Consider the following 14346-nt stretch of genomic DNA (forward strand, 5'->3'; position numbering starts at 1 on the left):
AAATTCTTGTGGGAGTTGTCGAAGTCAGTGAAAATTGTTCGGTCCTTCTTGGGGGAAAGATAGAAGGTCTTCCAGGGCTTGCCTTCTATTACTTTGTTCGTTGACTTGGTGAAGCACGCATAAATGTCATCTAATTGGATGTTGACGTTTCTGAGAGCTCTGATCATCTAAGCCCCAACTATGGACTGAATGGCGTTTGGAAGAATCTGTGAAATGTGAGCCCCAGATTTTTGAAATTATGTGGACCAACAAAGCAGGAAGAGGAAACCGGAGCCACTCAATGTGCCTCAGGCTCATGACGATCTCGCCGGGCTTGACCACGTCTTTAAACTGCCATTCTCTTAGCTCAGAATCCTTGAGCATTCGGACCGTGACATTATCTGGGATATCAAGCGACTTGCGTATATGATCAAGTGCAGCTTTGTACCCCTCACGGTCTACTGGTTCGGGAGACAAACATGAAGCCATGGTTAAGGAAATTTGGGAGATTGACTACCTACGGAAGTGAAGGGGCAAATGAATTTAGGGCTTTTTTCTCTGTTCTCTCTGAAAAAGTCAAAATGAAAGTTGATAGATTTGAAAATGGAGTGATATGAATTGGAACAACAAAATGGGGGGGGGGGGGGGGGTGAATACCATAATCGAGTGCAATGCTCGATAATTGTGTTCACATTAAATTCGATATGACATTTGTCAAAGAACAATGTGACTATGTGCACACAGTACACCTCGATTGACGGGAAGCGACGGCATTGGGCAAAAATTTTGGAGACGAAGAGTCGGGCCAAGGTTCAAATGGTCTGGCGAGCATACTGCATTCAGAGCTCAGGCCAAGGGGCATCTGTTGGGCCCAAAATATTCGGTCGAATGGTTTCTCCATTTTTAATAAATTGAAACGGAGCGTTTTAGCCCCAGCAGAGGCACCAAAATCAGAGGCCGCGAGTCAGAGGCGGACCTCGCCTCTATTCTTTACATATTTAAAAGATCCGAAAGCATTTTGGAGGGAAATTCAGTTACTCATTCAATCAATCAGGGAGTAGACTTAACCTACTAACCACCTAATATTTCTTACTCTATAAATACCTTGTTCTCATTTAGATAAAGGGATCGGAATCTAACTTAAGCATCAGAGTGTCTTTCTTGCAGGTATCTCCAGATGGTTAGACGATCATCAGAGTCATCTTCATTGCCGGAAAAAGATCGGAGAGCCGAAGTTTGATGACAAATACTTCCTAATCTAGAAAGACAAATTTATTGCATCAACAATAGATTTAAGTTATTACTATATAGTATTATGAAAAAGCCTCAAAACGTTTATTGTTGCTAACGATGAGTTGTGAGACTTCATTCTCACTTACGATTACTCACTTACGATTATGTGACCCTTACAAATATAGGTAACTAAAATAGAAGAGAAGGAAAAAAAAACTATGATTAAGCATGTTAGTGCTATTGTATTGTCATATGACACAACAATATTAAAATCAGGAAAAAAAATACATTAATTATTAGATTCGTATTCCATCACCAACTTATAATTATAATCCTAGAAGTCAGCAAATGAATTATAGAGATTCATTCAAATAAACCGAAATTCCTTTGACTGAAAATCAAAGTAACAGTTTCTTTATTTTTTTCTCCCTTAGTCCCTTTAATAATTAAGATGTGGCTGAATTTTATTTTGGATATTTTTTATCTACTTACCTCTTTTAATTATTTTTTTTGCGGTATTTTTTTATTAATTAATTATTACCAAATATATTATAATAATAAATTAATTTAAATATTCTCTTTAAATATTAAAAAATAATAAATATTTTTTTAGTACACTTCCTAATTATTTAAAGGATCATTTATATATTAATTAGTTTATCATTTTTTATAAAAAAAATTGCATATCTTATTTATTAGAAGAATAAAATTTTTTTTTGATTCTAATAATATAATTTTTTTAGTTTTAAATTATTTATGTTCATATTTCGTTCTAATTTGAGATAAAAAATTAAATTAATATAAAAAGATTGTTATTTTTTAATAAAAAATATCAAAGATATTTATTTTTTTAGAATAATAAACTATAAATGTGGCAAATATACCAATAATATTATTTACTGAGATTTTTTTTTTTTTTTATGAAACTAACAGGAATTTTGTACTTAATTTTTTTTTTTCATACAAGTATGAGATTTTATTTTGAAAATTTATAGAGTTTATAGAAAATACTAGATAGAAGCAATGTGCAATATGGACGTTTGCTTAGTTTTATTTATAGAATTTATTAATTATTTTTATTAAATTTATATTAATGTCATATCAATTTTGAAATAAATATCATATTTTAATTAAATAATTTATTTATTTTTGTTTAAATTTATGTTTGTTCTAGTTTTTTAATTTGTAAGTAACAACAAAAGATTATATATTATATGTTTAATGTAATATTAAATTTATACGTGTATTTTAAATTTAAATTTCTTGCTAGTTTAAAAAAAAAAGTAATTTGTTACTAATTTACAATAAATTATATTATATATTTAATATGATATTATTATAATAAGTGACTTTAAGTTTAATTAAATTTTATTTAAGTTATAAAATGTATGATTTTATTATTTTTAAATAATTATCATTGTAAAAATACTCAAAAAATCATATTTTAATTTGTTTAATTATTTATTATTTAAAAATAATTATCATTGTAAAATATCAAAAATATAATATTTTAACTTGTTTAACTATTTATTATTTTTAAATACTTATTATTGTAAAATATCTAAAAAATATCATATTTTAATTTTTTAATTATTTATTTTATTTTATTTAAATTTAAATATTTATAAACTACCGTTAAATATAATAATATTTTATTAAATATAAAAATATTCTATTAAAATTAACATTTTAAAAATTAAAAAACCCTTAAAACTAAAAAAATTTCGCAACACTTATTATATTGAAGATATAATAATCTAGAAGCACACCTTAAATAACACATAATTACACAAACCCTCCACCGCTTGAAGCAAATATATTAATATTAATTTTGTCAAAAAAAAAATTTAATATTAATTCCATTTAAAAAATAAATATTAATATTAATATAATTGCATTGTTATTATAGAATAATCTTTTCCATAAAGGTTGAGAGAGAAAGGAAAGGACAAATCTAAAAAAAAAGAAGTCGGTATCTTTGGTTTGGTTTGGTTTTGGTTTGGTGGTGTATAAAAAGCAAAGGCTCTGCTTTAAAATTTTTATCATTCATTCACTTTTTATTTTGTCACCCAAAAAAAGAAAAAAAGAAAAACAGAACTTGTTATTTTCTTCTTCCATGGCTGCCACACAAGCGAGTCTCCTCCTTCAAAAGCAACTTAGGGGTAAATAACCATTCAGTTTTCTATTTGTTTTTCTTTCTTTGTTCAATTTTCTGGGTTTTTTTTGGGAGATATTAAATGATTGTATTGGATTTGATCTTTTCGTGGTTTGATGTCTGCAGATCTCTACAAAACACCTGTGGATGGATTCTCGGCTGGTTTGGTTGACGAAAGCAATGTCTTTGAATGGAGTGTTACGATTATGGGCCCCGCAGATACTCCCTAGTATGTTCTAACCCCTCTCTTTTTTTCGGGTTTATAATTGAGTTTTTGTTCCCTGTTATTTTTTGTTTATATATTTTGAGAAAGTGAAAAGGGTTACTTATATTTGTGTTGGTTATCTGCACTGGATTCCTCAAATCTCTACGTGTATGTATATTCAGGTTATCTATAATTCAATTTTGGTTCTAAGTTGAATTTTGGATACTTTTGTTTGATTTTGTTATCAACACTTTGATTACCCAAATCTATCTGTTTTGCTATGAACAAAAAAAAGTAATATTTTCCTTTTTCACCTCTCTAATATTGCTTATTCCACTTTGTGATCGTAGAAAATTAACTAGTGTTTGACGTTTTTTTATTTTTCAAAGTCATCTCATAATTGATTCGCATTATTTAACTTTATTGGCGTGTCATGGCATAACTGGTTGCCATTTACAATGAAAGGTTGAAAAACATCTCCATTAAAATGAGGAATGTATTTTCTCACTTGAGAAATCATGTCGCTCTAGTTATGAATATTGTATTGTTCTTTGTTTGTGCTAGTGAGGGTGGTTTCTTTAATGCCATCATGAGTTTTCCCTCCAATTACCCAAACAGCCCACCAACAGTGAGATTTACATCTGATATGTGGCATCCTAATGGTAAATTACTTCTCTTTGTTTGTTTTTTTTTTTTTTGAGTTTGTAAGTCACAGTTCAATTTAACTTTTCCCCCTTGTGAGCTTTTTAATGTTTCTGTCAAATTTTCAGTTTATTCCGATGGAAAGGTTTGTATTTCAATTCTCCATGCTCCAGGCGATGATCCAAATGGCTATGAGCTTGCAAGTGAGCGTTGGAGTCCAGTTCATACGGTACGTATTTGAAATTTCAAGGCATATCTCTACCTTCATTATTGTAGATATTCGGTGTTGATTGTTTTGACATATGCTCTTTTCATTTATGCCTTTTATGTTTGTGTATTGTTTGCTAACCCGCTTCCATTGATGTAAAAGTATAGAATGTATGGTTGACATAAGTTTATGGTAGAAACCATCAAATATTTCCATAGTTATATGGCTGGACGGTTCTTTTTCTTTTTAAACATATATATTTAGTATCAGCAATGGAAGAGGCGACTTTTGGATATAGCAGTCTCAGTCACAGTTCTGAATGCACTTGTTTGGGAATGAGAATGAAAAGTGAAAAACTTGGAATTGCACATGTGGTGACTAATTGAGTTTTGCTTCTTTTCTTATCCACTTTTTGATCATCTAATGTTAGCTCTGATTCGCAGTTTAACTTGGTGGTGGCCAATTAAGACCGAAGGTTGAGATTTATTTCCGAGACAAATTGAACACTTGCAATATGGATCTCAACCTAGGCCCACATTGAGGTGCTTGTTTTTAAATTCTAGCACAACTCTGGTTTGCAGGGATTGCTTGAGTTGAGTGCTTTTTTTTTCTTCTTGCCCTACAATTTTTCAGCCCACCCCGTGCATGAGTAATTGAAGAACCATTCAACTGGAAAATAACTTTTTTCAGTTCAGTCAAACAAGATGTTTGATATACCCATAACATTGTAATGGTTTTCTGTTTGCTTTCATTTCAAACTGATTGATTAACTGGAACCAATGATAAAGTATTGGTGTAAAATGGTTATAACTTATGATATGGATGAAAAGGAGGGTAAGATGCCTCCAGTGAATGGGTGGAAAGACAGGTTGGACAGGCATATGCTCAAATGAGTTTTTGTTGGATACATCACTGTGGATGATAATTCAATTGCTGCATATATAATTTAGGTTGGACAATAAAGAGAATGGAAATTAGACCTTAAGGTGAATCGGAATAAGAAAGGTGTTTCCTTTTACAGTTCATTCAAGTGTTCATATTTAGGTAACAAATTTTCATGGATCTCTTGCATGATAAGTTACATTAAGAAGGAATAGCTCAATTTTTTCTTCTTTCTTATTCTTCTAATAATAATTTTTCTTTACCCTTATGTTTAGTAAACATACTCTTAATTCACAAAATTGCATCAAGTCTACACTTTTACTCGTAGAACTGGAACTTTCAACTTTATGGAACTTAAGCCGCCTTTGTTGTTCTGAAGTAGTGTAAGTTTACTAACAAACCTTACTTGTATAGAAATTTGATTCAATTTATGTAGAAAAATCTGTGAATACCTTGAGGCAAAGATTTGTCTCAAGGGGCTAGGGATCAAGGAGATTTTATAACTTTGAGCAGCATAGAAGGTGGTTGGGTTACGATGGTCAAAAAATGGTTTTATGAAAATATTCATATCCATGCACGAGTCAATCTGCTCTAATTATAGTACCAACAGCATACAGATGGCCAATGAGTGGAAATTGCCTTGCAGAGCATAGAACAGGCCCATCTTTCATGTTCTCTGACTGCTTATTATCTACTTGATTTCAAATGAAAAAAGAATGGCAGGAGATTTTTCTTTTAAGTTCTCAAATTTCTTTCCGATTCATAATGGACAAATTTGACTTTAATTTGTAGGTTGAGAGTATAGTTTTGAGTATTATATCAATGCTTTCAAGCCCCAACGATGAATCCCCTGCAAATGTCGAAGCTGCGGTAGGTGACATATTACGTTCTTCATTTCATCCTTTATATCAACGTAGTATTGGCCTTGGCTCTGATTAATTTTTTTTCAAATTATGTTATTGCAGAAAGAATGGAGAGAAAGAAGAGGCGAATTCAGAAAGAAAGTCAGTCGCTGTGTCAGAAAATCACAAGAAATGTGTTGATTTTCTTTTATAATCATCTAGATGCTTCTTCAAGCTTCTCTATAGATATATCTTTTTAGACGATTTCCATCAGATCTTCAAACATTCATCCTTTAGATTTTTTTTTTACAATTATTCTTAATTAACCACTCCTGTTTATGCGCATTCTAAGTAATGACTAAGAGAACACTTAAATGGGTGTTCTATTTTATCTTTTAAAATACTTTCTAAAAACATACTTTTCTTTTTTATTTTACTTCTAAGTTTCACATAATATTATACATCAAATTCTATCTTTTTTCTATATCCTTTAAATATTATATTTGCAAATATTTTTTATTCATTTCAAATATATTCTATAACTATTAATAATATCTTTTTATATTTTAATATTTATAATATCTACCATATGTAATATATTTATAAGATAAATTAAAATATTAATAAATCTAAAAAAAATTACAAATAAAAAATTTATTATTATCAAAGTACTTGAGGGTATTTGTTGGAAATATTTAAATATAATATAAATATAATATTTTTTGAAAGATTGAGGAAAGAGGGAGAAGTGAAAAATGAATAAAATATTGTATTGAATGATGAATAGTTGACATGAGATCTAACTTTTTACTATAATTGTATCTAAATATATTTGTAAAATGAATTATTCAATGTATACCTTTTTTTTTTTTAATTTAAGCTTTTTTTATTATTATTATTATTTTTTTTCAGTTTTTGGTAACATGGCTCACTGGTTGGGAGTGCTCTAATAGATATCATATTCTAAGATTTCCCTTGTGTTTTGTGTGGATTTATGTGGTGTGTTTTGCCAACTCTCTTTATCCTAATAATAGTTGCAACCATATGATTCATTTTACTCATAAATCATAGAAAAGTGCTACAAATATTAAATAATAGATTAGTGTTACAAATCTTGAAAAGAAAATTGAGAGAATTCATTGATTAGAAACTAAATGGTTTAATAGTAAATACTGAAACCTGACATAGAATTCATAATTGGGGCTTATGTGAATGACTTCTTAACACCTTTGATTTTTCTTGATAGAGATACTTACAAGTTGATTTTTTGTGATAGAGATACTAATTCGAGAGACTTTTACACCATTTATTACAATAATATTTTATATTACTATATTAATACTAATATCATTTTCATATACAAATCCTAATAATTTTTAGATTTTAATTAATTAGATTCTTTTTTATTTTTGACTTTATTTTATATTATTTTTAAATGCTATTTATTGTTAAACATGATATGTGGGATTTACATTCATAAGCATAATTTCCCATTTTACTTACATTTTCACACCATCCTTCTTTTTTTAAAAGATAAAATTATGTCACCCAAAAAATAAATCAAACCCTGAACCTCTCTTCCATTTCTATTTTAAGAAAATAACGTTTACTGTTTGTTTATTTTTCTAAATTGAATGATATATTTTTATATTAAAAAAAAATGTCTTGGTTATTGTTAGTAACAATTTTGTTTATTTTTATGTTTATACACATGATGTCATGTTTTATTTTTTTGGATTGTTTTGTATGTCAATTTTTCAGAAAATAATTTTATTTTGTCAATGATGAATGAATATATTGTACTTTAAACAAATTTGATTATTTTTTAATTGTTATGTTTTACCTTAAATTGGTAGATGTGGTTCTTAAATGTTATTGATACAGTTACTTAAAAATCTTTATAAGTACAACGATTTTCCTAGATACTATTGTAGTAAAACTAATGGCGGAATGGGATTTAGACACTTGAGGGATTTTAATTTGGCCTTGTTGGGAAAGCAGGGCTGGCGTCTTTTGTCTAATAAGAATAGTTTAGTTGGTCAGATTTTCAAAGCTAGATACTACCCACTTGGTGATTTTATGACTGCAGAACTAGGCCCCAATCCTAGCTTCATTTGGAGGAGTGTTTGGGAAGCTCAGAGTTTGGTTCGGTTGGGGGTTCGGAGAAGTGTTGGCTCAGGGGTAGAGATCGATGTGATTAAAGACCCGTGGCTCCCTAATGATGATCACCCATTTGTCATCTCTAGGCATCCAGGCCTTATCGATAAGAAGGTGGCTAGCTTGTTCTACCCAGGGCAGCGTATGTGGGATGGTGAGCTATTACATGATCTGTTTGAATGCAGGGATAGGGATCTAATACTGGGTATTCCTCTAGCTGGTGAACCAGGTGCAGACTCTTGGTACTGGTCTAAGGAATTCTCGGGCTTGTATTCAGTCAAGAGCCCCTATAAGCTAGCTCAGTTGATCAATGGTAGATGGTAGGAGGATGGAAACGCAGCTTTCTGGCGAGTGATTTGGAAGTTGAAAGCCCCTCCTAAAGTTCGAAATCTGCTGTGGAGAGCAGCTTCAGGCTGTCTTCCCACCCGTGTCCAGCTTAGACTTAAGCATGTGGAGGTGGACTCGTTGTGCCCGCTTTGTCAAGGAGCGCCTGAAACCGTTATTCATATCTTGGTTAGCTGTCCGTTTGCTCAAAGATGTTGGGAGAAGGTGCGGTTAGGCATACCAGGGTTTGCTTCCATAGTGTTTGCTAGTTGGCTTCAGGATGCGTTTGGCCAGGTTTCAGACAACAGCAGAGGTCTCTTAGGATCTTTGTGTTGGGCTCTTTGGAAGGCTCGTAATGAGCTGGTTTGGAGTCAGAAGCACCTCTCGGTGGATCAGGTGGTGATTCTAGCTTCATCTTCCCTGTCTCAATGGCTTCAAGCTCAGGGTAACCAAGTGGCTTTGCATTCCAGTTCTGTTGTGGCAGGTGATGGTTCTGATCGCTGGACCAAGCCTCAAGTGGGATCTATAAAAGTCAATGTTGATGCTTCCCTGTTTCTCAATGATAATCATTTTGGCTTCAGCTGTGTTGCCAGAAACCATGAAGGGGCTCTGCTAGATGCTATTGTCTGCTATAGACAAGGGGTAGTGTCTCCTGTAGTGGCAGAGGCTTTTGGCGTGAAGGAGGCCTTGAGCTGGATTAAAAGGAAGGGGTGGAGTCGTGTGGTGCTGGAGTCTGACTGTCTAGTGGCTGTACAAGCTATTAGGAGTAGTGTTTCCATGCCCTCTTACTTTGGTTTATTAGTTAAAGACTCTCAATGCATTTTGTCTACTTTACCAAATGTTACTTTGTCTTTTGTTAAGCGGTCTGCGAACAAGGTTGCTCACTATTTAGCGAGAACCTCTTGTTTGTATGCTGACCGTATTTTTTGTGGGATCGATATTCCCGCTGACCTTATGGCTGTTTTGGTGGCGGATTGCTAGTTAATGAAGTTTGCATTTTATTCAAAAAAAAAATGTACACAATTGTCATATTTGTATATCATGTTTTAAGAAAATAAACAGTAACACATATGTTAGACAATAATACTATTATTAAACGTCGCTTTCATATATTTTTATCATGATATAGTAAAATAAACAAAAATATTTAAGTTAGACAAGTAGGTTATAATTATACAAGGTTGTCCTTTTTTAACCTTTATTAATAAAAATAAAAGAACACATTAGAAAATGTTATAATTATATTCACGTTTTTGTTAATTTATTATTCAATGAGTACTTTTATATTGAAGATGTTTATGTTTATTTTTTTTAATAGAATTGTTTATTTTTTTTCACTGTATTAGTTTATCATTAAACAATTTTATTTAGACAATTTTTATTTTATTTTTCTGAAGATGGTGAATCAAATTTCATGTAATTGTTGTTTATTTGGTTGTTATATCTTACTTAATTGAGATAAGAATTAATTTGTATATTATATAATTATAATTGGGTTTATTAATTGAATTTCTATAACATTAAATATGGAAAGTTATATATCTCTTCTATATAATAAATAAATATGTAGATAACAAAAATTCTTGGTTTTAACGATTTTTTATTTTTTTTAATGTTAACTTTAACAGAATATTCTTATATTTAACGGTAATTTATAAACATCACTTAAACTTAAATAAAATAAAATAAATAATAAAAAAATTAAAATAGAATATTTTTGAGATATCTTACAATGATAATTATTTAAAAATAATAAATAATTAAACAAATTAAAATATCATACTTTTTAGATATTTTACAATGATAATTATTTAAAAACAATAAAATCATATGTTTTATAACTTAAATAAAATTTAATTAAACTTAAACTCATGTATTAGAATAATATTATATTAAACATATTTAATAATTTACTATCAATTAGCAACAATTTTTTTTTTAAAAACTAGCAAGAAACTTAAATTTAAAATTCATGTATAATATTTAATATTACATTAAACATATATTATATAATTTCTTGTTGTAATTCTTAAATTCAAAAACTATAACAAACATAAACTTAAAAAAGAATAATTTAATTAAAACAAGATATTTATTTGAATTTTATATGATATTAATAATAAATTTAATAAAAATAATTAATAAATTCTATAAATAAACTACAAAAAAGTGCATGTCATGTTACTTGTATCTAGTGTATGTATATATTTAAAAACATAAATTAGGAAAGTGACTTAAGTGGTGAGAATGTGTTTATATAATTATGTTGAATAAAATGGTATATATTATATATAATTTTGTAAATAGTATATAAATATATATATGATATATTATAATAAATTCTTTACTTTTTTCTTTTCTCATTTGTAAGTAAAAAATACTATTGGAGGATTACACCAATAATAATATGGCCTATTGGGCAATACTAGTGGCCCTTAGCATTTTCATGAAAAAGTGTGAACATAAAATAAAAGAAAGAAGTATTCATTAGCTCATTAGCTTTCGTTGTGTACTAGTTTGGGGCCTTTAGGCATTAGTTTATCATTTAATGGTTGACTTTACTCCAGGTCATTTCGGTTCGAACTTCAAACAACATATGGGGCAAGGTGATAATGATGTGTTTTTCCTGATAAGGACGAAGACTATGAACTCTTATGACTACTCTTCCTTTTATACGATTCTTCCAGTGGTTCTTAGTGCATCATCATCATAATGGCCCCAATGCTTTTAACTTGTTGAATTATGGAAATAGCCTGTATGTTAGAATGGCTCCTTTCTTGGTGCTTATTGGTTCAAACATAGAGAAAAGTAAATACAAGATTTCCTTGAAAAGCTTAAACAAATGGGATAATGGGCAAAGATACATGCAATGGTGTAATGACTTGTAAAAGCTTTTTAAAGAACATTTTTTCCCCTTAGGTTAAGCAATGGTGAAAGTATTCTAATTTAATTTTGAAGAAAACATCATAGTCCCATTGTAGCTTTTAGTTGACCTGACTGAGAGGTTAATCAAAGTGTAGTAAACACATGCAGTGCGGTAGGTGCACCACCATGCATGAAATTTGGAAAAGTCTTCGTACTACCAAATCACAAGTGTGAAAATTAGTTATGGTCGGAATCCTTCTTACAAATGTTGCGGAAGTAAAGAGAAAAAAGCCAGTATAAAAATTGAAGAAAAACACCAATTTCTTTACTTAATAATCACATAATTACTTACCAGACATTGAGCCAGATAGATAGACAGGCAATCAAGCCATGAAAGGCTGTCATTGAGTTCCACTCAATGCCTATCATAGGCTCTTCTGTTATATTTTTACTCTTTGTTTGAGTTCTTCTTTTGTGTTTAGTTAGGGGAATTAGAAAAGTAAAAGTAGAAAGAGAAAGGTTAGGAAAAAAAAAGCAAATCTTTTTCAATTGGAGTACATGAATAAAGAAAGGAAATCAGGTATAAGGCTCCAGAGGACTATGTTTTTTCTCACCACAAAAAGATTAAAGATGGGATAGAGTTGTAAATGTGGGCCGCCCCGGCCCACATTTTCGTGCCTCCGATAAATTTGGATTGGGCTGGGCCCACTTTATTATTGCAAAAAAAAATAAAGATGGAGAATTGAACCCTTCACCTTCTCTTTAACTATCAATGGACTTATCACCAAACAAAATACATTTCTTTGTTTAAATTATCATTTTAGATATTTTTATATACTTTTTAACAATTTTACACAAAATTATATCAAAGATAATTATTAGAATTTTAATACCTACTAATAAATACTAAAAAATTTAACTCACAAATTTTAAAATAAATTAATATAATTATAAAAATATAAACATTGAGAAAAACAAGACTTCTATTATAATTTTAATTTATTAATAATTGACAAATAAAAATTTATTATGATTATTAATGTCAAAATATCGGGTTTTTTATCGTATTATGCTTTCGGGCTAGTTTGTTTGTGCTTTCATGTCGTGCCTTCGGGCTTGTCGTGCCGTGCCGTGCTCAGGCTCATGTCGTGCCGTGCCAATTTTCAATTCATGTCGTGCCTGGCCCAGTCACAAATTTTTTCGTGTCGTGTCATGCTCGTGCCTCCCAGGCTCGTGCCGTGCTAGAAAGCACGGCCCGTATTTTCAGCTCTAGATGAGAAAATGAAAAGAGAACCCAAATAGTAAAATAAAAATAAAAACTTAAAAAATAATGGTATAGGGAAGATTAAAATAATAGTAAGAAGTTATCAAATAAAATTATTTTTTGTTGGATATAAAAGAAGACTATTTCTTTTATCGAATCGTTTGCAGTAAGAATGGTTAAGGAGTAAAACTTTTTGGGATCGATACCTTGCCCCTTCTCTTTCTAGAAAAAGGCATTCTACTAAATATTTATGGATAGTTATACACTTCAGCTGTTTGTTTGTTGCTTAGTATTCAATAATAAACGTGGGAAGATTTCTATTTATATATATTCAAAATTGAAATTGAAACACAAGTCATCTTCATATTTTGTTTAAATGATGAAAAATATACCAAAAAACACACAACTAAGTCTAAGAACATCTCTAATAGAGTGTCAAATTAGTGATTCACTGCTAAAATATAGTTTATTTTACAAAAGAGTTGCTCCAGTAGTGTGTTAAAAATTGTGTCAAGTTTGACTCATGCTAAAAGTTAGGCTAAATTTGACACACAATACTATAAATGTTACATTTTTTTATTTAATTTTATGTCATTTTTATTATTTTTATCGATCAACATTAAATGTTAGATATTTTACTTTATTATTTTTCTATTATCTTCAACTATCAACAATACAATATAAAAAAAAAATTATTACTTTTTACATATTTTCAATAAATATAAAATAAACATTAATGAAATATTGATTTTTCCATCCATTTTTATAATTGTGCATTACATCATAATACTAAAAATTGTGCAAAATATATTATATATTAATTTTTTTTACATCAAATATAACACAATATTTATATATCACATTGGAGATAGTCAAAGTAAGCATAATTGTATAGTATAGGGCCAATTTTTTTTTTGTCCTATACCATATAATTATCTAGATAGACACTCAAAACTTAATTGAATGTTTAAAAAGCCTTGAAATTTCAATCCAATTTGGAATCTTTCAAATATAATTTTATAAATCAAAAGAAAAAGAAGTATTTTTTTTTTACATATTAATCTAATCTATCAATTTTTGTGCTCGAGACATAGGCAAATAAGATTCAACTAGAGGAAGGATGACCCCTAAGCATGTAAAGTGGGTCTGCCTGTCTCATTTAACTCAATTTTTTTCAAGAAACATTAAATTATAATTTTAGAATTATCTCTAAGTCTAAATATTAATTTTTTTTTTATTGCAATTCTTATGTTTTACACTTCGTATCAACTACACCTTCAAATATTTTATTTTGTTTTTTATTTTAAAATTTACAAAAATAAATATAAAAATAATGATGAATTATATAAAACATATTTTTCAATATTTACAATTATTTCATAGAGTAGTTGTGAAGTAAAAAATTATATAAATCTTACATCTAAAGTCTATTTAGAATTAAGGATATATTAAACCATATATAAAATGTCAATTTTATGTACTATGCATCCATATAAGTAGGATGAAAGAATTGAGTTAGAGTATAGAAAAAAAAAATATTTTGGGATGGGGCGAGGCACTTGAATTCATAGCAAGGCGGGGCATTCCGCC

At 29.5% G+C, this 14346-nt stretch overlaps 1 protein-coding gene across 1 annotated transcript; it reads left to right on the forward strand.

The window, feature by feature from the left end:
- The first annotated feature begins 3217 nt into the window (after window positions 1-3217).
- Window positions 3218-6547, forward strand: LOC133798433 (ubiquitin-conjugating enzyme E2 7). The gene is made up of 6 exons (XM_062236708.1): window positions 3218-3374; window positions 3494-3596; window positions 4137-4234; window positions 4343-4443; window positions 6097-6174; window positions 6270-6547. The coding sequence occupies exons 1-6, from the start codon at window positions 3329-3331 to the stop codon at window positions 6345-6347; spliced, it is 504 nt and encodes a 167-aa protein (XP_062092692.1). The 5' UTR covers window positions 3218-3328; the 3' UTR covers window positions 6348-6547.
- Window positions 6548-14346: the final 7799 nt, after the last annotated feature.

The sequence above is a fragment of the Humulus lupulus genome, chromosome 8 (assembly GCF_963169125.1).
Source record: "Humulus lupulus chromosome 8, drHumLupu1.1, whole genome shotgun sequence".
Lineage (NCBI taxonomy): Eukaryota > Viridiplantae > Streptophyta > Magnoliopsida > Rosales > Cannabaceae > Humulus > Humulus lupulus.